The 24973-nt window shown below is 33.3% G+C and overlaps 1 protein-coding gene across 12 annotated transcripts in view; it reads left to right on the forward strand.

Moving 5' to 3' along the window:
- Positions 1-24973, forward strand: part of CDC42BPA (CDC42 binding protein kinase alpha) — a 328754-nt gene that overhangs the window by 171653 nt on the left and 132128 nt on the right. For all 12 annotated transcript variants that reach the window (XM_074262585.1, XM_074262586.1, XM_074262589.1 and 9 more), the window contains exons 7-8: positions 13150-13350; positions 17329-17577. In XM_074262585.1, the coding sequence (XP_074118686.1) occupies positions 13150-13350; positions 17329-17577 (450 nt within the window). The remainder of the gene's footprint in view (positions 1-13149; positions 13351-17328; positions 17578-24973) is intronic.

Genomic DNA, 24973 nt, shown 5'->3' on the forward strand with positions numbered 1-24973 from the left:
TGCAGAGCCACCCTCAGAGTCAAGAAAGGGTTCAAATCTCATGTTTGTCACATACTGGCTGCTCTAAGCTAAAAGTGTCAAATACACTGCATGCAGCTCAGCCACATTCCTGAGTTTTATAGAATCTTGAATCAAATTAAAGTATATTCCTATTTGATTTTAATTTATAGCTTTATTACTAGAAGAAGAAATATATAAATATTTATGGTTTTTCTTAATCAATATGCAGGTCTCAGGGGTCTTGATGAATGTTTTAGTGGACCCTATTCCTATTTGATTTTGACATCACTGCTGCACATGTCAATCTGCATTAATGAAAATATTTTCCTTATCTGATTCTTCTCTGTACTAGTAAAATTCTGGTCTAGTTCCTGTCCCTATCACTGATACTCAATTTTGTTGACATGCAGAGTTTATTCAGCCATTTTTCCAATTATTTACTATATAACTTATTTTAATTTGGCTTTAATTGATAAAAAGTGTTTTTTGTATAGATGGGTCTCTTTCTTTTAAAAATACCTTTAGGCTGTGGTCCTAATAATCGAATTATTGGAACAAAGGCTTGTAATTTTAAAGTTCTTATTTTCAAAATTGATTTCCTAAAAGATGACACCAATTTTCACATTTTTAAGGAATATAGTAGTTTGCCTTTTTCTTCACATTCCCATATATTGAATTTTGTCATTTGAAATGGTCATTGCCATTTTGATGGATTTAAATTGGAACCCAGTTCTAATTATCATTGTATTGATCTCAAGTTTGTGCAGTATTTTAGATGAATATTACCAAGTAATTTTTTTTCCTTCTACAAGTGAGTGTCTTTTGACTTTTTGTTCATTGAAACACGGATATTATGATCATAAACTTATATCATGGAATCTAAATTTCAGAAACTGAATAGAACCAGTACTTAATCAAAAAACTTTAGCATTTCTAATAATGATCACCCAAGCCTTTTTTTTTTTTTTAAATTAAATTTTGGTGAAGGAGAACCCCCTCACTTCTGATGCAGCCCATTTCATTGTACCACTAATGACTGGGAAATTTTTCCTTACATTTATATATTTTTAAATTCTGTCCATTTTTCTTAGTTAAAAATGTTTGGAGCTAAGTAGAAAAGGTTTAAACCATCCATTATCCATTTTTCTGTATGTTTAGGGCCAAGTACAAAAACTTAAATCTATTCATATTAATTATCTAATATTAAAGGTAAATTGTTAGAAATTTGATTTATTTGGCATTAAATCTATAAATAGCATTGACAATTTTTTACTGTGTTGATTCAACCTGTCATTTACATGGGATGACTCATTACTTATTTGTCTCTATATTTATGTTAGTGGATTAATGGCACATTTTTTTGAGATATCTTGTAATCAACATTTCTTTCTGTTGTATTTCTCATGATTCCTCATGAAGTCATCTTTCATCCTTTCTCTAGGTTTCTTTACATTTTATGTGTTTATGGTGTAGAGCAGAGTTTTTTTGTTTCATTTATTCTGTCCATATCTTTTATTAAATTGTTGAATTTATTCATACTTAAAGTCAGAATTGCTAAACAATTCCTCTCTTTATTTGGTCCTAATTTTTTTCAATTAACAATATTTTATTTTTTCTTCCTTCCTTTTTACCCCCACTCCTTTCATGGGAAAGGAAAGACCAAAATCATTATAAAATATGTATAATAAAGGAAAATAAATTTCCGTATTGGTTCTATCCAAAAATATGTTTCATTCTATATCTCTGGTACTTCTCTTTTTGGAGGTAGGTACCACATTTCATCATTGGTCCTTTGACATCATAGTTGATTATTGCATTGATCAATGTTTTAATGTCTTTTTTTTTTTCTAAGTTTGTCATTAGAGTTGTACAAATTATTCTCTTTATTGTGCTCATTTCATTCTTACTCAGTTCATACTTATCTTCCTAATTTTCTCTGAAATTATCACTTGTCATTCCTTAAAAAACACCCATATTCCATTACATGTAAATATCATGATTGGTAAGCTATTCCTCAGTTGATAGCTTAGTTTCCCATTTCTTTGCTCTTTCAAAAAAGAGCTGCTATAAATATTGTTGTACTTTGGTGTCCTTTCCTTCTTTGCTCTCTTTGGCAAATTCTAGTAGTGGAATCTCTTACATAAGGATATTCCTAATTTAGTAATTTTAGGGACATAATTCCATATTCATTTCTGGAATAACAGGAACAATTTTTACCTCCATTAAAAGTGCAGTGTGCCTGTTTTTACACAGCCTTTCTAGCATTTATCATTTTCCTTTTTTGCTGGATATGTCAATGTAATGGATGTGAGGTAGAATCTCAGAGTTGCTTGAATTTACATTTTCAGATTATTAGATATAATCTGAAACATTTTTCATGTTGCTGTTGATAGATTAGATTTCTTTTCTTTCTTTCTTTCTTTTTTTTTTTTGAGAACTAATTTACATAGCCCTTGATCATTTGACATATTAAGAATAGTGTTTTTGGTTGTTGTTGTTTTTTTAATTGTTCTCAAGAATATGAATCTGTTATTTCTATATCTTGGAAATAAGGCCTTTTTTTTTTTCAGAGAATCTTGTTGCAATTATTTTCTCATTAAAATCAGTACTTTTTCTTTCCTTTTTTTTTTTTTTTTAAAGGAGAGAGTGCTTTTATCGATCCAGCTAACATTAGTTTATTGTTAATCTGTTCTGAGAAAAGCTTAGCTTTCCTACATTTGAACTTTCCTATCTCTATCCTTTTTTGAAGGTATGAGTTAGATTGTTAATTTTACTTTATTTTAATCTTTCTGTACCCTTTTGGTTCCTACATTTTCCCAATCTGGGTAAGGAAGTAGTTAAAAATCTTTATTTCCTTTTCACTTTCATTTTATCCTTTATTTTGCATAATTTTCTTTTGCTTTACTCTTTTCCATGAAATTCTTCTTTGGTTTTTCCTCTTTGTAATTTATTTTATTTCTTTGTATTTCCTCTTTGTACTTATTTTATTTCTTAATTCATGGACTCAATTTTTACTTGTTCTTCTCTCAGTTATTTTCCAGGGCCTAGAATTTCCCAAGTTCCAGACATTGAATTACTTCTTTTATTTTTTTTTTCTGGGGGGAGGGGAAGAATTGATATTGACTTTGTAATTCTTATTCCAGTGTTCTTGCTGTATCTGATTTCAGATCCTGAAGACTAAAATGTTTGGTGGAAATAGTGTTATGTGGTAGGAGCTTTCTCTTTCCCAAATTCTAAGGCTTGATCCTTAATCCTGTTGCTACCATCATCAGCCCATTCACATAGTTCTATTATCCTATCTCGTGTTCTGTCTTCTGTGAAATTATGGATATTTCCTACCTGAGAGGATTTGTGTAGTTTCTCTTTGGCTAAGTTATTGCCCAGAGAGATATAATCATTTCTCAGATAAGATGATTTCCTAATGTACAATTTCATCCTCTCCTCAAATAAAGCTCCCATCAATGTAAGACAGATGTACATTCTCTTCCTTCAAATGTATATTGCTTCTCTAATGTAAATGTCCTTTATTGGAATCATTTCTTTTCAATTTCTCTGTTGAGACTACTCACCCTTCCTTTAAAAACCTTGTCATGGTCTCTCTCCTTCACTAATTTTAATCTATCCTCCCATGGACTTTCTTAATTTTTAAGAAACTACAGTTTTAGAAGATGGCAGATTAAAATAAGAAATATCAGGCCCCTCAAATTCCTCTCCAACCAGTGAAAAATATTGCCTCAAAGTGAACTTTAAGCAGCAGAAATAATTAACAGTGCTTGGTAAAGTAATTGTCCTTCTTCTAAAACAACTTGGGAGAACCTTAGGAAGGACCCCACTATATAAGGAGGCTGGACTAGGTTGAAGTGCAAACACCTCCAGGCATACTTTCCTGAATCAACAAATGACAAACCCTAGGAGCAGGTAAGTAGATTGTGACCTCTATTTCAGGAACTTATATTAAAAAAAAAAAAAAAGTCAGCTATTTCCAGAATAACAAGACTTAATCAACATAATTAATTACCTGAAATCATTTCAGGTAACATCACTAGTGTTTGTTATATACTTCCATTGATTAGATTGATATTCAAATGCATAATGGCTCCTTAGCTACAAATGCACAAAGGGATTTATTTCATTCTATCTGAAGAATCCTTAAAAACTCATCTATGCTTAAACATCCCATGTAACTTCTTCTCCCTGTGAAGATGCTTTTGTCAAACTCCCTCTCTAAACTAAAATTCTCCCTCAAAGAAGATAAAATATAACCTCAAACTCAACTGTTAGTAGCAGACTGGCCCCTTAAAGCACAAAACTCCTCCAGGCAGACTCCCCTAAATTCACTTACAACAAGCCCTGGAGACAGCTGGGATTCAGGAACTTGCACTTCATAGACAGTGTGGGGACACGATAGCTGAGCAGGGAAAGACAGAAGGACCCTCTCCTATTGTGGGACACTAGGCCTAGTTGGGCCAACCAGACTCAGTCACAGGCTGCAGCTGGGTGAGGATTAATTCATGAGTATGGGAGCAGGGTGCAGAGGTCCTGCTGGCTGTGGGCATTAGCAGGGGGGTGAAGTCCTTGTTTGGATTCTAGGGTAGAGGAATGAGCTGAAGTTTGCAGCCAGGAAAGGGATTGCAGGGAGCAAGAACATTTGCAGTGACAGGGTGATTGGGGGGCCCAGCCTTGGTTCAGGGGCAGAGAGGAATACCTGAAGTAGAGCCCCTGACAGATCTCAGAAAACAGAATGAATCACTTGAAACCTGAGGTTTCACCCCCCCACCACCATCCTTAGAACTAGAATTGATTTGAATATCAAGCCACCAAAATAAATAATAAAATATAAGCACAAGAAAAAGAACTCTACCAAAAATAGCTACTATAAGAGATAGAGGAGATCTAGGTTCATATTCAGAAAAAGATGATGAAGTTTTAAAAAAAAGCTATCCCTACTTCAAAGAAAAATGTTAAATGGTCACAAGCCCAGAAAGAGTTCTTGGAAGAGCTCAAAAAGGACTTTAATTAAAAAACCAAGAAAGGTTAAGGAAAAATTAGGAAGAAAAAAAATTAAAACCAAGGCATGAAATCCAAGAAAATTATGAAAAGAAAGCCAAGCAATTGGAAAAAAGAGATCTAAAAACTCAAGGAAGAAATAAATCCTTAAAAACTAGTACTTGGCAAGGGGAAACTAATGATGTCACAAGATACCAAGAAATAATAAAACTTAAAAGAATGAAAACATAGAAGAGAATATGAAACATCTCATTAGAAAAAGAACTGCTCTGTAGACCAGATCAAGTAAAGGATAATAGTAAGAATTGTTGGATTACCTGAAAGTTTTGGTTAAAATTAAGGCTACATAAGATGTCGCAAGAAATCATTAAGGAAAATTGCCCTGAAATTCTATAATGAGAGGGTAAAATAGAAATGGGAAAAATCCATCTATCACCATCATGAAAGAGATATCACAGGAACATCAAAGCCAAGTTTTGAAACTCCCAGGTTAAGGAGAAAATACTACAAGCAATAAGAAAGCAAACAAACAGACAATTTAAATACTGTTGAGCCAGGGTCAGGATAACACAAGATATAATAGGTTCTATGTTAAAAGACAAAAGGACTAGAAGGGGACAAAAGTCTTTAAGTGTATAAAATAATAGGACAGCAAGGGGACAGGATAAGGTAGGGATTCTTTAAAAAGGTGAATATTAGGGAGATATTGGTTAGAGGAAAAGTTAGAGGATGAGAAGGACAATAGGATGAGAGGGAAAATGGGATGAAGGGAAATATGACATGGTTGTCATAATTTTGAAGTGAATGGGAGAGACTCATCTATAAAATGGAAACTAAGAGTAGAATGGATTAAAATTCCCAATGTGACACTATGTTGTGTATAAGAAACACGTTTAAAACTGAGAGATATCCCCATAGAGTTAAAATATAGGGCTGAAGTAAAAATTATTATACTTCAGTTGAGGCAAGAAAAAAGCGGAGGGGGGGGGGGAGGTAGCTAGCAATCATTATCTCAGTCAAAGCTAAAATGGATTTAATTAAAAGAGAAATACAGGGAAACCACATAATAAAAAGTGCCATAGAAAATGAAGTAATACCAATACTAAATATATGACTTAAATGCTATAAACAGTATATAAATTTTTAAAGGAAACATTAGATGAATTTGAAGTGGAAGTAGTAATATTTTAATAATGAAGATTTTAACCTTCTCCTCTCAGAATTAGATAAATCTAACCAAAAAATTAATGACAAAAGTTAAGATGGTGAAGAGAATCTCAGATATGATAGATATCTAGAGAGAACTGAATGGGAATAGAAATGAATGCACCCACTTCTTAGCACCTAAACATTGTACTTTACAAAACAGAGTGTAAATGAAGAAAAGCAGAAAAATTAAATGCATCTTTTTCGTATCACCATGTAGTAAAACTTACATTTATTGGGAGATCTTGTAAACACAGGTAAAAAATTAAATATCCTAATCTTTACCAATGAGTAGATTAAGGAATAAATCTTAGAAATAACCATTAATTTATTTAAAGAAACTGATAATAATGAGACAATATATCAAAATCTATAGGATACAGCAAAAGCAGTAATCAGAGGAAAATGTTTATGTCTGCTTACATCAATAATGAAAAAGAGTAGACCAATGAATTGGATATCCAAATTTAAAAACAAACACACACACACACACACGCACACGCACACGCACACACACGCTAAAAAATGATTTTAAAATCCCCAATTTAACACATACTTAGAAATCTTAAAAGTGAAAAAATAAAAAGAGATTAATAAAATTGAGTATAAGAAAAACACTGGAATAATAAATAAAACTGAGAATGGGTTTTATGGGGGGGGAAGAACTCAACAAAACAAATCATTGGTTAATATTTTTTAAAAAGAAAAAAAAAGCAAATAACTAATATTAAAAATGAAATGAATGAATATACCCTCACAGAAGACAAAAAAGCAGTCATATTAGGAGTTATTTCCTCTAATAATATGCCTATAAATTCAACAATTTAAGTGAAATAGGAGAATATTTAGAAAAATATAGGTGGTCTACATTAACAGAAAATGAACAAGCTAAGTAAATTCATTTTAGAAAAGAAACTGAATAGGCCATAAATGAGCTTCCCAATAAGAAAAAAAAGCATCTGAACCAGTTAGATTGACAGGTGAATTCTACCAAACTTCAAAATCAGCAAATTCCAATATTAAATAATTAGGAATAAAAGGCAAGGAAGAGTCTTACCAAACTTCTTTTATTACTTATAGTTGAAAGAGCAAAAGCAGAAAAGGAAAATGTATAGATACATTAATGAATGACATTGTAATGCCGGAGAAACTGAGGCAAGATAGAGATTAGAGAATTTTTAATATTTTATTTGAAGGGAAGAAATTTACTGGGACCAAATGGGTCCATGGTTTGGTCCCAGGACTGCATGAGATTATTGTCTCCAAGAATCCAGCAACCAAAGTGAGTTCTCGATGACGTGTGTGTGTGTGTGTGTGTGTGTGTGTGTGTGTGTGTGTGTGTGTATTCAGTTATACATTGAATATATGTATTCATATTCTGGGGTACACTGAGGCAGGGGTGGAATCAGAGCACTAAGAGCAGGAATGGGACTGTCAGTCCAGTTCTGACAGGGTTGGGGGGGATTACAGAATGGGGAGAGGCACCGGACATTCTGATGATGTCTAAGATAGAAGGTCTTTCTCTTTATGTGGATCATGTTATTAGGAGGGAGGAGTGGTGTTGCAGGATTGACCAGAATAATTAGGAACTGAGGCAGAACAATTCAGGCAAACCAAGGCAGGACAATTAGGGAAACTGAGTCAGGACAATAAAAGGGAACTGTGGCACAACATTACCTGCAAAAAGTAAAAATAAAATTTATTTTTTAAAGTACTTTGCAGACTTTATCTTTTTCTTTTTTAAAAAAATATATTTATTTAACATTTTTCCAGTTACACTCAAAACAATTTTTTACATTTGTTTTTAAGATTTTTGGGTTCTAGGTTCTGTCCTTTATTCCCACCCCCAATTAAGAAACCACATGTGAAGTTATGAGGAACATTTCCATAAAGGTCAAGTTGTGAAAGAAAGTATAGATCTCCTATCCTAATGAAAAGAAATTAAGTCAATTTTATTAACTTAAGAAAATTAAATTAAAGTTAAAATTAAGAAAAATTAAGTTAAAAATAAAAAGTGAGATAAAGAAATAGAATATGTTTAAATCTATATTCAAACTCAATCAGTTCCTTTTGTGGGTATGAATAGTATTTTTTATCTGATAAGTCTGATGAGGTTTAGATTTAGGGAATCAAAATGAAATTAGGATTCCTGATGATCAGGGAGTTAAATGATAAAGTCTAGTGGCAGGTTCGGGGTTCAGGGAACCAAATGTAGAAGTTTGATTCCCCTGCAACCCCCTGGGATTCAGCACAAAGGTAGGGAGTTTTGGGGACTCCCTTCTGGTGGTGCAGAGATTCTCTGTAAAAGAATTTACAGACCTGAAAACCTAGATTGAGAAAAAAGTTTATTATGGGGATTGGAAGTAAGGTTAGAAATCCTGACAGAGAGTCATAAAGTCTGGTTAGGGAAATAGGTGAGGGTAAAGAGAGAATGGCACTGTAAAGAGTATTCCAGTGGACAGAGGCCTTTAGCATGCCAAGCATAAGACTGGCATGTTTGGAACCTCTACAAAGAGAGGATTTTAGTTTGGCTCTTTTATAACAGGGGGCTTTGGCTGCAAGCTGAAGGGGGCTCGTCGGTGGAGTCCCAGGTTGACTCCTAGCTGGGTTTCAGCTTGAGCTAGAATTTGAATTGAATTCAATGAGTTTCAGGACTGAGTTGTCCCCACCCAGATAACAAGGAATCTGTTTGTCCCTGGGACCTTATTGAGGCAGAGTTGAAGGAGATTTTCTCCTTCAAGGATTTTCAGAGTTTCTGGGTCCCCTCTTCAAGTTCTTCACAGTAGGTGTGGCTGATTTTACTACTGAGAATAACAAAGTCATTTACAGCTGGTCCTCCCAAAACATTGCTATTACTTTGTATATAGTACATTTCACTTTGTTCATAATGGACTTTCCAGGAGTAAAATAATATTAAAAAAAATTTTAAGCTATTCCATTTTATCAGCTTGTCTGAAAATTCCTTAGTTCTTGTAATTCTTCCATTTTATCAGAAGAATAGCTAAGATTTCCATAAACAGTTGCTATGGTTTCATTATGTTTTTATTCGCTAAAGCAGTAGTTCTCAAAAGTAGTAGCTGATAGTAGCTAAGATCCTTTCAGGTGGTCTTGAAATTTAAAAAAAAAAATTTTTATTTTTTTTTAAATTATACTGATGAGGGCAGGGTACCTACCGAAGAAGAGGTGTGGTAGGAACTTCAAGGCTCAAATTCACAGCGAAGGAAATTTGCTAAACTCAAAGTCTGTGATATAAAGCTTTTGTTGTTAAAGAGGCACCAAGAGAAAGACTCCCTTGGTGGGCAATATCATTCTCAAGAGAGAAGTGATTTGCAAAGAGACATTTTCTGAAGATCCATTATACATGAGTCTAAGAATTGGCATTCTGTATGCAAGACCATTTGAGTTTGTATATGAAAAGAGACATTTTCTGAAGACTCATCTTCCTGTCTCCAGAGGATGTAAGACCATTTGAGTTTGTATAACTTTTTGTTGATGATTTTACATAACTTTACAGGGCTGTCTCAGGTTAAACAGAGTTTTATTCTCATCAATACACTTAAATTTCTAATATAATAAATGTTGTTAGGTACAATGCATATAAGCCAAAACTTATTTGAGTGCTCTTAATTTTTTAGAATCTAAAAGGATCTTGAGATCAAAATGTTTCTCAACTGCTGTTGTTATGCCACAATTCTCAGTTTCCATAATTATCCTGACCTAGTCCTTACTCAGTTTCCCTGCTTCTCAAAGCTCAGTCCTGTAAAACCACCCCTCCCTCTTTATTAGAATATGTAATAAGGATAAAAAATATGTTTTAGAATATCAAAATACCTTTCTCCATCCCAAGCTATTGGGATGCCAGATACTGTCTTATCTAGACGTCTCTACACATGTCCGGGATGCCTCTCCCTGATTATGTCATCTCATTTCTGGAGGCTCATCCCACTCTGTCAGAGTCCCATTCCCACTCTTAGCACCCTCTGTCCCTGCTTCAGTCTTCTCATTGTTTGCTGGATTCTTGGAGATGAGAGTCTGGTCCAGTCAACTGACTTATTTAATAAATTAAATTTTAACTCTTTAACCTCTATCTCACCTCAGTTTCTCCGGCATTATACTATCCAAGATTGAGAGCTGTGAGTTGATAAGACAAATAAGAATTGGTTGAACAGATCAGACCTTTGAACCAAATCTAGTAATATGCAATAAAATATATCAGTATACAGTTATATATATGAATTTTGTAAAAGCCACTTGAAAAACACAAGATTGATGAGCTACACCTAGAAAGCAATTTACCTGGAAAAAAATCTGGACTTTTTAATGGGCTACAAATTCCTGAATCTAACAGTATTAACGAGAGAAAGGAAAGGGGGATCCCCATTTCTCAGCGCATACATAATCCCATGAGGCAGTGTCCCCTGTAAATGAATTTACAAGCCCGAAAACCTAGATTGATAAATAAAAGGTTTATTGTAGAAATTTGGAAGTAAAGTTCGGTTAGAAAGACGCCAGGGCCAGAGGTGGCCATTCAGCGGGCAGGAACCCTTACATGGCCAGAAGGATACCATGTGTTGGGAGGGAGGGCTCCTGCAAAGACAGATCTCTGGCTCATTTCTTTTATACCTAGAAGATGATGGGCGGTACCCCCAAGTTCTTGGCAGGTTTTTCAGATAGCTCAGATCCAGTGGGAGCTGGGAAAAGCTGAGCTGATAGTGGGGACTGGGCCCGGATATTCAAAAGGGTGCTTTTGACCAGGATTTGTGAGTCAAGGTCAGCCATGGGGGTTGGGCAGTCAGAGAGGAATCTTAAAGGGACCTCAACCCCCATCAGTATGATCTGACAACTATAAAGCATTAGTCTTTGTTTGCATTAAGAATGACATAGAATGTAAATATGTTCATTGAGAGAAGGGATTATGTATCTTATTATTTTTGTGTGTGTTCCTAGTACCTGACATAAGGTTAATGTTTGTTTTTTGATTGATTTGCTAAGAAAGTAGTAGTTCTGCTCTGTTCTTGGTTTTGTTGAGGTGTGAGAATTGAGGGTTGAGAGATCCCCTAACATCAATGGGATCCCCCTTGGCCAGTGGAAAGAATTTGTAAACCCCAAAGAAAACAGGCATGGGGTTTGTGGCAAGAATGGGTTTATTTATGCCAAGAAAATAATTTTCTTAATGGCAAACTCCTGTTAGGAATTAGCCAAGGTGGATTGACAGGCCTGAGGGTTTTATCCTGTTTGTTCTAGCCCTGGGCAGTTTGGCCAACATTTCCAATTGAATGAGATTACTTATCTGGAAATTACCCTTAAGAATGGATGTGGCCTCTCCCATCAGCCTGGAGGGTTTGAGACTGGATCACTCTTTCCCCTAAGGGGACACAGTTTACTATGGGCCTTTCCAATCCTTATCCCTAGAAAATCTTATATCAGTTTCCCTCCTCCCCCATTTTATATTGTATTCAACTATGGACACCACATTTGGAGAAAGGATTTTTATTATCCAGAGACCATCCAAAGAAATTCAGCCAATTTGATTATGGCATATGAGGATTATTGAAGAAACCTGGGTTCTTTAATCTGGAAAGAGAAAAACTGGGGGAGGATGATATCTGCATTCAAGTATTTGAAGGGGCAAATTTAAGTAAACATCTCTTAACCAAGATCTTCTGTACAAAGTTGCCTCAGGAGGAAAGGTTTCCCTTTTTTTTTTTTTTTTTTTTTTTTTTTTTTTAAGATCTTCCTGCAAAGGCTTGATGAATGTTGAATTGTAAAAACTTCTTTTTGTACAAATTAGGCTAGATGGGTCCTGTAAATTTTTGTAATCCTTTAATCTGATGGGTTTTTAATCAAAATAATTATCAGGTTTTGTTTTGTTTTTCTTGAGTTGTGTACCTGTGTGTTGTTTTAAATGTCTCTTGGGTTTGTTTTTTTTTTGTTGTTGTTTTTTTTAACTGAGCTGGAACTATAAAAATAGGTCAGTACTTTTAGTGTAATTTATATATAATCTTAGAGCCAGTACATGTCAATAATTTTTTAGGTCATACAACTAATGTTCATGCTACAGGTAGAACTTAATTTAAGTCCACATTAGTAACTAACTTCTCTATCTGTCATTCCATACTGCTTCATTTTTGTGATTACTAATATTTGGTCTTTCACTTTTTACTAATTTAACTAATACTAAAGAGTTACTAAAGACTACTAAAGAGTTTATACTAACTCTTTCATATTTGATCTTTCACTTTTTTTCCAACCAATTCTCTTTTTAAATTTTTGCAGTTCTTTTCCTCAAGAAATGAACAAATTGGATTGACCAGTATTTATGAATAAATATTTTTCTTGCCTCTTCCTTTTTGGTACATACATGGCAATCAAGTTCAGATTATTTCCATAGAAGTATGTCTAACTACATGTCAGTTTCTTTTTTTTTTTAATTTTAAATAAATATTATAAAAGCTGAAACATTGTTAGAGAGTAAAGATTTTATAAAAGTAAATCCGCTCAATTAGGGTAAAAGTAACATCTAAGAAGATTTCTATAAAATGGGACTTTTAAAGTTTAGCTTTAAAAATGAAGCCATTTATTTTAATACCAAAAAATTTGTTTGCCATGGCATAAAATTACTGATTTTATCATGTCTTTTGCATTCTAGCAAAGGTTAATAGCTTCCAAAAGAAGAGAACATAGTTTTCAAATGCAGGAGTTTTTCTGATTTCCATTTTCTCTCAGTTCTGACAAAGGTCTTATACTTGTGGATTAGTTTTGACTAAGGATACTTCCTATACTTAGCTATGGTAGTATTATATAAAGAATGTTTTTTATTGGAACCATAACTTCCCTATTTTCTAATAATTTAATTCCATACTTTAATACTTCGAAGAGTCCTAATTTCATCAGTGTGAAGATTTCTTAGTTTACTAAAAATGTTTACTTTTACAGGTTCAATCATCTGTGGCTGTTGGAACCCCAGACTATATCTCTCCAGAAATCCTTCAAGCCATGGAAGATGGGAAAGGAAAGTATGGACCAGAGTGTGACTGGTGGTCTTTGGGTGTTTGCATGTATGAGATGCTCTATGGAGAAACACCATTTTATGCAGAATCTCTGGTGGAAACATATGGGAAAATCATGAACCACAAAGTTAGTATTTTTAAATCTTTTTAAAAACTTAAAAACTTGAAATAATATAATTGTTATCTAAAAATATGAATATTTTTCCAGAAAAGTGATTGAAGTTTTTTCAAATCATAATTTTTTATACTTGTAAGTGATTTTAGTGATAAGCTTGTTGTTGCCCAAGGCTTTATTAATTTTATTTTTTTTACTCTATTCTTTGGGTAATCTAACATTTGTGGATTTATTATCCATCACTCCTTAGCACATTTTTGTGAGCCCTTTATTCCTAAGCCTCTCTTGTTTTATGAACTTTAGATTTTTATATATACTTGTTGGCATAATATTTCTATCAGAATATCCCATTAGTAACTGCAAATGCATGTCTAAACCAAGCTTAATATATCTCTTTTAAAGTTTGCAATCCTTTGTTGACATCGTTATCACTCCTGTTCTGTTAAAATATTAGTGTGTATAATTGGTGTTTTTATGATAGCCACTGAGAGTGCCCTCTTCTCTTTGCCTTTTCCCATTCCCAGCTCTGTAGTATCCCTAAACCCATCATTACACTGGTAGTGTGAAGAGATTCCCTAGCTTTTCCCACTTTCATTCCATCTTTATCCCTCTTCCCTCCCCCTACCTCATGTCACTTATAACTCATTAGACTCATTGACTATTTAGTTGGCTCAGAGCATATGGGAGTCAATCAGATGTCTTCCTTCTCATGAGATGTGGAGAATCACCAGCCCTTGCCATCTTTCTTTTCCCTGTGTCCTGCAGACATAATCACTGTCACTGGACCTATTGACATAATCTAAGGATCTTTTGCCTTGTTGTTTAATCTGTAGAATATATATTTGTTTGTTTTTTCTCCCCTTCTCATTCTATTTATTTTGCAGCTGAAAGTTTGTTTTTTTTTTAAAATGCTTTCCTTCAGGATATTAGAGTGTGAACTCCTTATAAGTAGGCACTACTTAGCTTTGTATTTCTACCACTTAGCACAATGCTTAGTACCTAATAATGCTTAGTACCTAATAAGTGCTTAATATATGCTTTTAAAATCATTATTTCTATTCCAATCACTTTCAGACTGATTTTGCTTTTTATTTGGTCAAGTCACTAAAAAACTATCTACTCACCAAATAAAGTCTAAACTCCTTAACTTGCTGTACATGGCTTCCATATTAATCTCAGTCTAAGTACAGCTTTAAAAATACAAGGGCCCTTTAGTCACCTACTGCATTGCCCTCCAGGAATTTATATTCTACCAATGGAATAAGATACCTATTCAGGTAAATGAATACATTATCATTTGAGAAGGGAGATTCCTAACCATTGTGCTTGATGTGGTACTGAGAATTGAAATGAGGAATCTCCTCTGGTCTACACAAGTCCAATGCGAAAGAATTCGCAAATTTGAAAAGTCTGAGTAGCAGAAAAGAGATTTATTGTTCACTAAGGACTCTTAGCGGGCAAAATTTCTTCATTAGGAATTTGGCAAAAGTGTGTTTAACAGGCCCCTGATTATATTGGCAAAATGTTGGCTTGGAAGCTATCTGGGCTAATCAATAAAGAACCATCAGTCAGAGATCTCCAATTGAATCAAAAGCTTTTCCCAGAGTCTGGGAATCTCCTGAGGGGGATCTGGGCCACCCCTAAAAGATCTCAGTTTCTATGGGGGGCGGGGGTGATTTGACCAAGATCTCTAATTGAATGAAGCCACTTAACTTGGGAAGGCTTTGTCTAGGAAGATATGCTTTTCCCAGGGGAAAGCTTGAGACCCCAATCACCCTTCTTTTACAGATTAAAGGGGATACAGTTGCAGGGTTCACCCCCATCATGGGGATATGGGAAAAGAAATAGGATTATGCTTCTTAAACTTTTGCTACTTGGGAACTCTTTTCACCTGAGAGATATACAGGTATATAAAATAAGTATACATATCAAACATTTATTGAAAGTAAATCATAATTTTGCAAAAACTCCTCCCCCCATAACATAACCCTGTATTAGGTCATAACCCACAGTTTAAGGAGCTTTGATATAGAAGATGGCACCTAAATGGAATTTTGTAGCAAATAAAGAATTCATAGATTTGAGGAAGCTCTGAGTTCCAGGCATAGAAAGAGAAGATAAATTGTCAAGTTCATCAAGTTTAGCTGGAACATAGTCTGTATGAAGAAGAATAATGAATTAAGTTTTAAAAGATGGGAGAGGGCCATATTATAAAGAGATTTAAATGCCAGAGTATTTTGTATTTTTTCCTAGAAACATATGAAAATTGTTCTATTAATATTTGATAATAGCTCAAAAGAGTCTGCCCTAATTATTCCCCTTAGGAAAACCTTCTTATGAATGGGGAAATAAGGGTACATATGAGATATAACTGAAGTTGAATCTATAAGAATTGATCACTGTTTAGTTAGGATGAGGAGAGGAAGAGGGAAGAATCATTGCTGTCTTCTAGGTTTCAAACCTAATCATTAGAAGCAAGATCAAGAAATAGGGAAGTTTATGCTCAAAAAGTTATCAAACTGTGTATACCCTTTGATCCAGCAGTGTTACTACTGGGCTTATATCCCAAAGAGATCTTAAAGAAGGGAAAGGGACCTGTATGTGCAAGAATGTTTGTGACAGTCTTCTTTGTAGTGGCCAAAAACTGGAAAATGAAGGGATGTCGATCAATTGTAGAATGGCTGAATAAATTGTGGTATATGAATATTATGGAATATTCCATATTGACCAGCAGGATGATTTCAGAGTCTCATGGAAAGACCTACATGAACTGATGCTGAGTGAAATGAGCAGGACCAGGAGATCATTATATACTTCAATAACAACACTATATGATGATTAATTCTGATGGACGTGGCCCTCTCCAACAATGAGATGAACCAAATTAGTTCCAATAGAGCAGTAATGAATTGAACCAGCTACACCCAGCAAAAGAACTCTGGGAGAGGACTATGAACCACTACATAGAATTCCCAATCCCTCTATTTTTGTCCACCTGCATTTTTGATTTCCTTCACAGACTAATTGTACACGATTTCAAAGTCCGATTCTTTTTGTACAGCAAAATAACTATATGGCCATGTATACATATATTGTATTTAACTTATATTTTTTAACATATTTAACACGTATTGGTCAACCTTCCATCTGGAGGAAGGGATGGGGGGAAGGAGGGGAAAAGTTGGAACAAAAGGTTTTACAATTGTCAATGCTGAAAAATTACCCATGCATATATCTTGTAAATAAAAAGCTATAATAATAATAAAAAAAAATAAGGCATGGGACATAATCAGAAAGGACTGTGGATTTGGAGACAGAAGATCAGGGTTCAAATCTTGATCACTTAATCTGTATGATTTTAGGCAAATAATTCGGTCTCTGTGACAACTAAGTTTTCTTACATGCAGAATAAGGAAGATTGAATTTGATAACCTCTGAGGTCTCTTAAATAAGTTATAAATCTATTAAAATAAAAAAAAATAGGGAAGTTTGGAAGAAAGGTAGGGTTAAGAGAGAATCTTTTATATATTTATCTTCTGTTATTTTGTATCATAGAAATCTTCCTTTAATGATTATGAACTCCTTGAGGATCAAATACTAAGTCTTCTCTCAACTTTGTATCAACACAAGTATCTTGCACAGTCTTCTATTTGTTCTAGATACACAATAACAATAGTAGTATCTAATATGTAGTACTTGAAATCATGCTTTCATAGACTATCTCTGAGGAAGGGAGGAAAAAACTACCTGTTGAACAAACTAAGACTCAGAAAAGTTACTTAGTTGACATGGTTATGGAATTACATAAGTATAAGAAGTAGGATTTCAATCTGTATTTTCCTGACTATAAATTCAGCACTGTTGATTTATTGCTAATATAAATATTTTAAACTTAATTGACATACTCTATCATTATTGATTATGGTGATTGAATGTATATTGTATTCTGAATCTCATATTTTTGATTTACTTATGTTTTACAATCTTTAGGAGAGATTTCAGTTTCCAGTTCAAGTGACAGATGTGTCCGAAAGTGCTAAAGATCTTATTCGAAGGCTTATTTGTAGCAGAGAACATCGACTTGGACAAAATGGCATAGAAGATTTTAAAAATCACCCCTTTTTTGCTGGCATTGACTGGGATAATATTCGGAACTGTGAAGCACCTTATATCCCAGAAGTTAGCAGTCCTACGGATACTTCAAACTTTGATGTTGATGATGATTGTTTAAAGAATTCTGTAAGTATAACATTAAGAAAACTTTTTACTTTTATAATTAAAATCTACCTTATGGTTGAATATTTTAAAGAATTTGATAGTTTATAGGAGTTTCATTTACTGGCTTTTTATTTGTTATCAAAAGGCATTTGTTGTATTCATTTTTATATATACCTTTGGTATCACTGGGGGAAATGATTTGTTTAAATATTCCCATTTATAAAAATTCAATAATATTCTATTCTCATTTCCTCTAACTTATATTTATCTTGTCACCATCATTCTCAGTGTCCCTGAGGCTCATAACCTCAGGGTTACCTTTGTTTCTTCCTCCTTTAGAGGAGTGGATAAGTGGGTGGATAAGTACTGTCAGTTCCTATATCTAGAATTTAGTTCAATTCAATTCTGTTTAACACACATTTATTGAATACAATTATGTTATTTACCCTATACTAAGCCTTCATATTACAAAGATAAAAATGAAACATTTCAAATTTAAGAAACTTAAATTCTAATAAACACAGCATGGGCACATATAACTAAACAAAAAAACATATAGAAAGTGAATTAAGGTGTGTGGAGTATCATTGAATAAGTGGGAGGCTCAAGAAAGGCCTTATATAAAAGGTGGTACTTGAATCTTACAAGAAATTAGGGTGCCAATATGGGAGGATAAAGAGAGAGAACATTCCAGGTATGAGAGATGAGAAGTTGAAAACCTAATTTGAATGCTAGAAAATAGGCCAGTTTGACTGGATCATTCTGAAATGAGGAAGTATAATGTGAAAAAAGTCTTGATACAGGCTGAAACCAAATTTTGAAGAATTTAAAATGCCAAACAAAAGGAGATTTTGTTACTGTTATTTTAAAGGATGGTGGGGTTTTTGTTATTTAATCCTAGTGACAGGGTCAGACCTGTAGTTAAAGAACATCATTTTGATTGCTTCATGAAAGGGGAGGCTAAAAACAGGAAAGCTTATTTGGAAGCTATTAAAGTAGTCCACGTAAGGTATGGTATATAATTTTAACTAGGGTTGTGGTCATTTATGTGAAAAGGGAGAAATATGAGAGATGTTATGAAAATAAAAGTAGACAAATTTTGGTGACTGATATGGATGAGGAGGAAAAATCAGTGATGATGCTGAAGTTGTAAAACTCTGTGAATGAGAGAAGATGGTAGAATACTCAATAGAAATAAGTAATATAAGCAGAGATGGTGTTTTGGGGAAAAAGAGAATGAGTTTTGTTTTGAATAGCACAATGGTATTGAGATTGAGATACTTTATGGGGTATCCACATGAAGAGTGGCAGCAGACAATTCATGATTTTGAACTAAGTTTCAGAAAAAAAAAAAGCTGGATATATTATTTTGAGAGTCATCTGTTGGGAGAGTTAGGGTTGGGCAGCTTAGTAAATGATAATGATAATTATCAGCACAGAGATGATAACTGAATCCATGGGAGCTGATGAGATTGCCAAGTGAAATATATACAAAGGGAAAAAGAAGAGAGAGTCCAGGACAAGCCCTGTGGGACACCCATGCTTAACAGGCCAGATTTGGACCAAGATGCAGCAAGAGATTGAGGATTGGTGAAATAGGAGGAGAACCAGAAGAGGTCAGTGTCATGAAAACCTACAGATTTACCCCTTGCTAAAAGTGATCTCTTTATTCTCAGATTTCCGATAGCATTTTGGTTTTCACTTTTTCATTTATCACATTATGTTTTGCATTGTAATTATTTGTAGAAGTGGCATATCTCTTCTACATTTGCCATTACATAATAAGTTCATTATATTTAAGAGTAATATCTTAGTCATCTTTGTATGAAACCAGACACATTTTGGCCTAATCATGTATACAGAAAAAAACAAATGAAACAAGAATTTCTATTTCACAAATTATTACATAGAACAGCCTATAGACTTTAAATTTAAATGGACATTATGGATTATGTGCCATGTAGAGGAGAGGGTGGGGGGAAAATATGGAGCACAAGGTTTTGCAAGAGTAGTGTTGAACAATTATCCATGCATATGTTTTGTAAATAAAAAGCTTTAATTAAAAAAAAAGGACAATATTCCAGAAATGAATAAGAGCATGAAAGTGGATTGGGGTTGCTTTGGATAGATTATAGAATTTCTTTAATGAACCCAAACTTCTCCCAGAAACAAAACCAACTTTTTAATATCTATATTCTACCAGTGTTATAAGGCAGTAAAACATCAAGCGTAACCATGGTCAGCATGAGCAGGTTCAAATATGTAACTTTTGATTAATTTTGAATAAAATAGTAAAAGACATCAAGAGAGAATCGTATGATAGAAAAAGAAGATTGTCATATTATAACCAGATGAGAATAAGAGATGATAGTGTAACCGTTGAGATATTCTACTGACAATCTTATGAAATCCAGGGAAGTGTTGAATGACCTTTAAAGTGTTGGATAGACCTCTTGTCTACAGTAACACAGAATGAAATGACATTAATTAATGGCTCATGACACAGTTCAAATATCCAAATATATCTAAGTGATATCTTTAACATCAAGCACAGTGCCATACATAGTAGGCTCTTAGTAAATCTTTGTTGAAGTACATTGAATCAAAGTTTGAAAGTAAAAGCTATCAGATTGACATAGAAAAATCAAAAATCCATCGGATTGCCCATAATCTCTCCAGTGTTCAGCCTTCTTTCCCTTCCCTTCTTCCTCCTTCCTTGAGAAGGCAAGCAAGTTGATAAAGATTATACATGTGCAGTCATGTAAAATGTATTTCCAGAAGAGTCATATTGACTGTGAAAGAAAACATGAAAAAAAGATAATTTTAAAAAAATATACTTTGATTTACATTCAGACTACATTTTTTCTCTGAAGCTAGTGATTAGCATTTTTCATTATAGGTCTTTTGGTAATTATCTTGGATCTTTGTGTTGAGACTATCTAAATCATTGACAGTCTGTCATCCTACAATAGTGCTGATATTCTCTCTTGATTTTCTTTACTTCATTCTGCATCTGTAAATCTTCTCAGGTTTTTCAGAAATAAGCCTGCTCGTCATTTCTTGTAACAATTAGTTAACAATAGTATTTCTTCACAATCTTATACCACAGTTTGTTCAGTCTTTTTTCAATTGATGGACATCCCCTTACTTTCTAATTATTTGCCATTACAAAAAGAGATGCTCTAAATATTTTTGTAATTTGTAAAATAAGTCTTTATTTTTTTGTTGGGGGAAGGGTTCTCTTTGAGATGTAAACATCATAGTGGTATTGATGGGTTAGAAAGTATGTATAATTTTACAGCCTTTTTGGACATAGTTCCAAATTATTCTCCAGAAGGTTTAGAACCCGTTCACAATTCCACCAACAGTTCGTCAGTGTTCCTATTTTTCCACAAACCTTTTTCTAGCATTTGTAATTTTCTTTTTCTGTTAATTTTAGCTGACATGATAGGTGTAACCTGAGATAGTAACTCAGAGTTATTTTAATTTTAATTTATATTTCTCTAATATTTATAATTCTCTAATAGTATTTTAGAGTATTTTATGTGACTATATTTTGCTCTTATTTCTTTATTTTAAAACTGCCTGAAAGCTCCTTTTGATCATTTATCAATTGGGAAATGACTCATATTCTTATAATTTTGACTCACTTTTCTGTAGTATCTGAGAAATGAAGCCCTTGTCAGATAAACTTGCTGTGGAAGAAATGTTTTCCCCATTTTCTGGTTTTCTTCTACTATTGACTGTATTGGTTTTGTTTATTTAAAAAAAAAACAAACAAAGAAACAAAATCCAACCTTTTAATTTAATGTAATCAAAATTATCCATTTTATATCTTATTTTGTCATAAAATTCTCTTCTTATCCATAAATCTGACAGGTAAACCATTCCATGCTCTCCTAATTTGCTTATAGTCTCATCCTTTAGTTCTACATCCTCTTAACCATTTTTACCTTATCTTGGTAGATGGTAGGAGATGTTGGTCTATACCTTGTTTATGCCAAATTGTTTTTTGGTTTTCCCAGTGTTTTTTTTTTGTTTGTTTGTTTGTTTTTTTTTTTTTTTTTCATATAGTGAGTTTTTGTGCTCTAAACTTGGATCTTTGTGTTTACCAAACACTAGATTATTGTGATTATTTACTACTGTGTACCTAATCTATTCCCCTGATCTACCACTCTGTTTCTTAGCCAGTATCAGATTGTTTTGTTTTGATAAATTACTGTTTTATAATACAGTTTGAGATAACTGGTACAGTTACAACACCTTCCTTCAAGCATTTTTCTTCTTCTTTTTTTTTTTTTCATTATTTCCATTAATATTCAATGATTGATCTATTAAATTCCAGATGAATTTTTGTGGTTTTTTTCTGGATCCATTAAATAATTTTGGATAGTTTGATTGGCATGACACTGAATAGGTAAATTAATTTGGGTAGAATTGTCATTGTTATATTAGTTTAGACTAACTATGAGCAGTTATATTTCTCCAGTTGTTCAGAACTAACTGTATCTATATAAGTAGTTTTTTTTTCCCATTGTATTTATATAGTTCCTCAGTTTGTGTTGGCAGATAGACTGAACAACTGTATTGTCTATAATTATTTTAGATGGAATTTCTTTCTGTCTCTTGTTCTTTTGTTAGTAATATGTAGATGTGTGTTTATTTTTTTATCCTGCCACTTTGCTAAAGTTGCTAATTAATTCCAACTAGGTTTTTAGTTGATATTCTAGGATTCTTAAAGTATGCCATTATATCATCTCTCATTCTTTTTTATGAGCTCAGTTGTCACCTACATATAGATATATCTATCTATACATTCAGCTCTAGTCTTTTTCCTGAACTTTATTACCTAACAGGAAAATTACCTAGTCAACTCCACCAGCTCAGTGTTCCATCAGTATAATACATTCTCTATGTCCATGTCTATTCCTTACCCTATTTTGTTTTATGATAACATTACTTTCATTTGCTTAGGCTTGCACCATTAAAGCAATCATTCACTTTTCTATTTCCCTTGTCCTTTATCATATCAGGTTAATTGCCTAATCATGTTCCTTCTTCTCATATGTCTTTTATGCTTACATCATTTTACAATGCTTTGATCAGAATTCTTAGTATCTTTATAATTCTCTTGCCATTTTATATAATGTTTCCCTGGTTTTGCTCACTTCACTCTTTCTCAATTTGTATTTTTGAAGATTTTCTGAAATAATCTTGTTTATAATTTCTTATAGGACATTAATTTGCCATTATGCTTCACATATTGCCATTTTTCCTCTTCTCCCTAAAGTTCACATATAAGGTAGTTGTAATAATCCAGGTGAAATATGATTAATATAGAATGTGATCTGGAAACAGAAGTATATTATTTCTAGGAAATCAGTCTTCTATTTATACTCATTTTTGTACTTCCTCCATAACAATGGTAAACATTTTTTGCCAGCATAAATCTGTTTTATGTCTTATTGAATATTATTTAGTAGCTTATTGAATTTATTAATTTTTGTTGCTCCTTCCAGGAAGTATTACATCATCTTGCCATGAGTATAGGAAATAATATTGTCTAGAGAAGCACTTTTATGACTGCATGTCACTGCCAAATTAAATATCTTCTTATAGACCCATAATATAGGTAATGCCAAATGCCTTAGTTCAATTTTAAACTCCTAAGGCAACTTGAAGAGCTTATTTGGGATACCTTGAAAAATTCCATGTTGATAAATATATTGGGAGGAGGTCTATTAAGATATAATTAATTTTACTTTATATCTAATGTTTACTATATTCAACACTTTCAGCTTTCTTTTTGAAGAAAATATTAATAATAAATAGCCTAAGACCTATATATGGTTCATGACATTTTGACCTCTTTTGTTTCCTAATCCTAAACCATATTTTCCACTCCTATTCAGTTCCCATCTATGCCTAGAGAATTCAAGTTATATGTTAATTCAGTTTAGTGAATCTTCTTGAATTTTTAAAAATTTATTTATATCTTCACCCTCTCTATCAGATTTTTATTGCAGTCATTTTTATGGTGTAAGGTCAGATGACTGAGCTTTCTATGATGTTTCTTATTATCCTGGTATATAAAGTGAAATCAGATAATTTGATCAGTTTTTGTTGCTGCTGTTGTTGTACAGGGAGTACCTGTGAGCCTTCCTTCTTGTTAGGTGTGTTTTTTAAATTTCCTAGCTTCATTTAATTAAAAAAGGTTTGATTTAATTTGTTTTCTAGAAATCCCTCAACTTGTCTGTCATTGAATATAGATTTCATATTTAAAGTACTCTCATGATTCTAGACAGACTAAAAATTATTTTATTAATAACACCCTCTTTTTTGCTTTTCTAAATTCTAGAAGTTTTATTGATGTTAGTTTTTTTTTGTGTGTAAGTCATTTTCATACATTAATATTTTCTCTTATTTAACTCTCCCTCATATCAAAAAGAGTTTTGCAGAACCAACCAGCCACATTTGTCATCTTATAAGAGAAGAACAGAAATATATTAAAACTCATTGGGTGTCTTATTTTCTCAACCTGTTTTCTCTCACAAAGTTTCCCTTTTAGTTTTATTCTGTTCTTTGGGTTTTTAAAATTTTTCTTTAATTTTTTGTTTAGCCAGTATTTCATTCAATCAGGGAAGCAATAGAATATCACAAAAAAAAAAAAAAAAAAAAAAAAAAAAGTCTTCCTGAATCAGAGTAGTGATATTGATTTCTATTTATGCCATAAGCCAATGTGTAGTGGAGAGAAAGCAAAATCTACAATGAGTATATGCTGCCATTAGGAATGTATTGTTTGTTTTTAGGACATCACATGATTTTTTTTGTTGTTGTTTGTTTGTTTGGTTTTTTGCTGAGGCAGTTGGGGTTAAGAGACTTGCCCAGGATCACCCAGCTAGGAAGTGTTAAGTGTCTTGAGGCCAGATTTGAACTCGGGTTTCCTGACTTCAGGGTTGGTGCTTTATCCACTGCGCCACCTAACTTCCCCATTACATGAGTTTTTGAAACCATTTTATAACATTACTAAAAATTCTTCATATTTTTCCAGTGGAAGAAGATAAATTAATTGAATGAGTTATAGAGTTATTTTCAGTAGTTGTTGTATAACCTTCTTTTCAAAGAGGACCAGTGACATTACAGCCTGATGTTTTGATTTTAAGTGAGGTACAATTGTAGTCATCAGCCTCACTGTCTCTTCCAGAGGCATCCAAGTCAAGTAGCAAGAAAAAAGTCAAGACTGGCTTGGTGATGGCCTGGGGTACAATGGATAACTTTGGCATCTTCAATGTCTAACCAAGCTTTCACTGCTCCACAAAGCCTGCTTCAGCTGCTTTCATGACCATTGAAATAAATTGTTTTCATCTGTCCATTCTGCCTGGAGAAGGGTCTTCATATTGTTAAGGTGTAGACATCC

This window comes from Sminthopsis crassicaudata, chromosome 4 (assembly GCF_048593235.1).
Source record: "Sminthopsis crassicaudata isolate SCR6 chromosome 4, ASM4859323v1, whole genome shotgun sequence".
Classification (NCBI taxonomy): domain Eukaryota; kingdom Metazoa; phylum Chordata; class Mammalia; order Dasyuromorphia; family Dasyuridae; genus Sminthopsis; species Sminthopsis crassicaudata.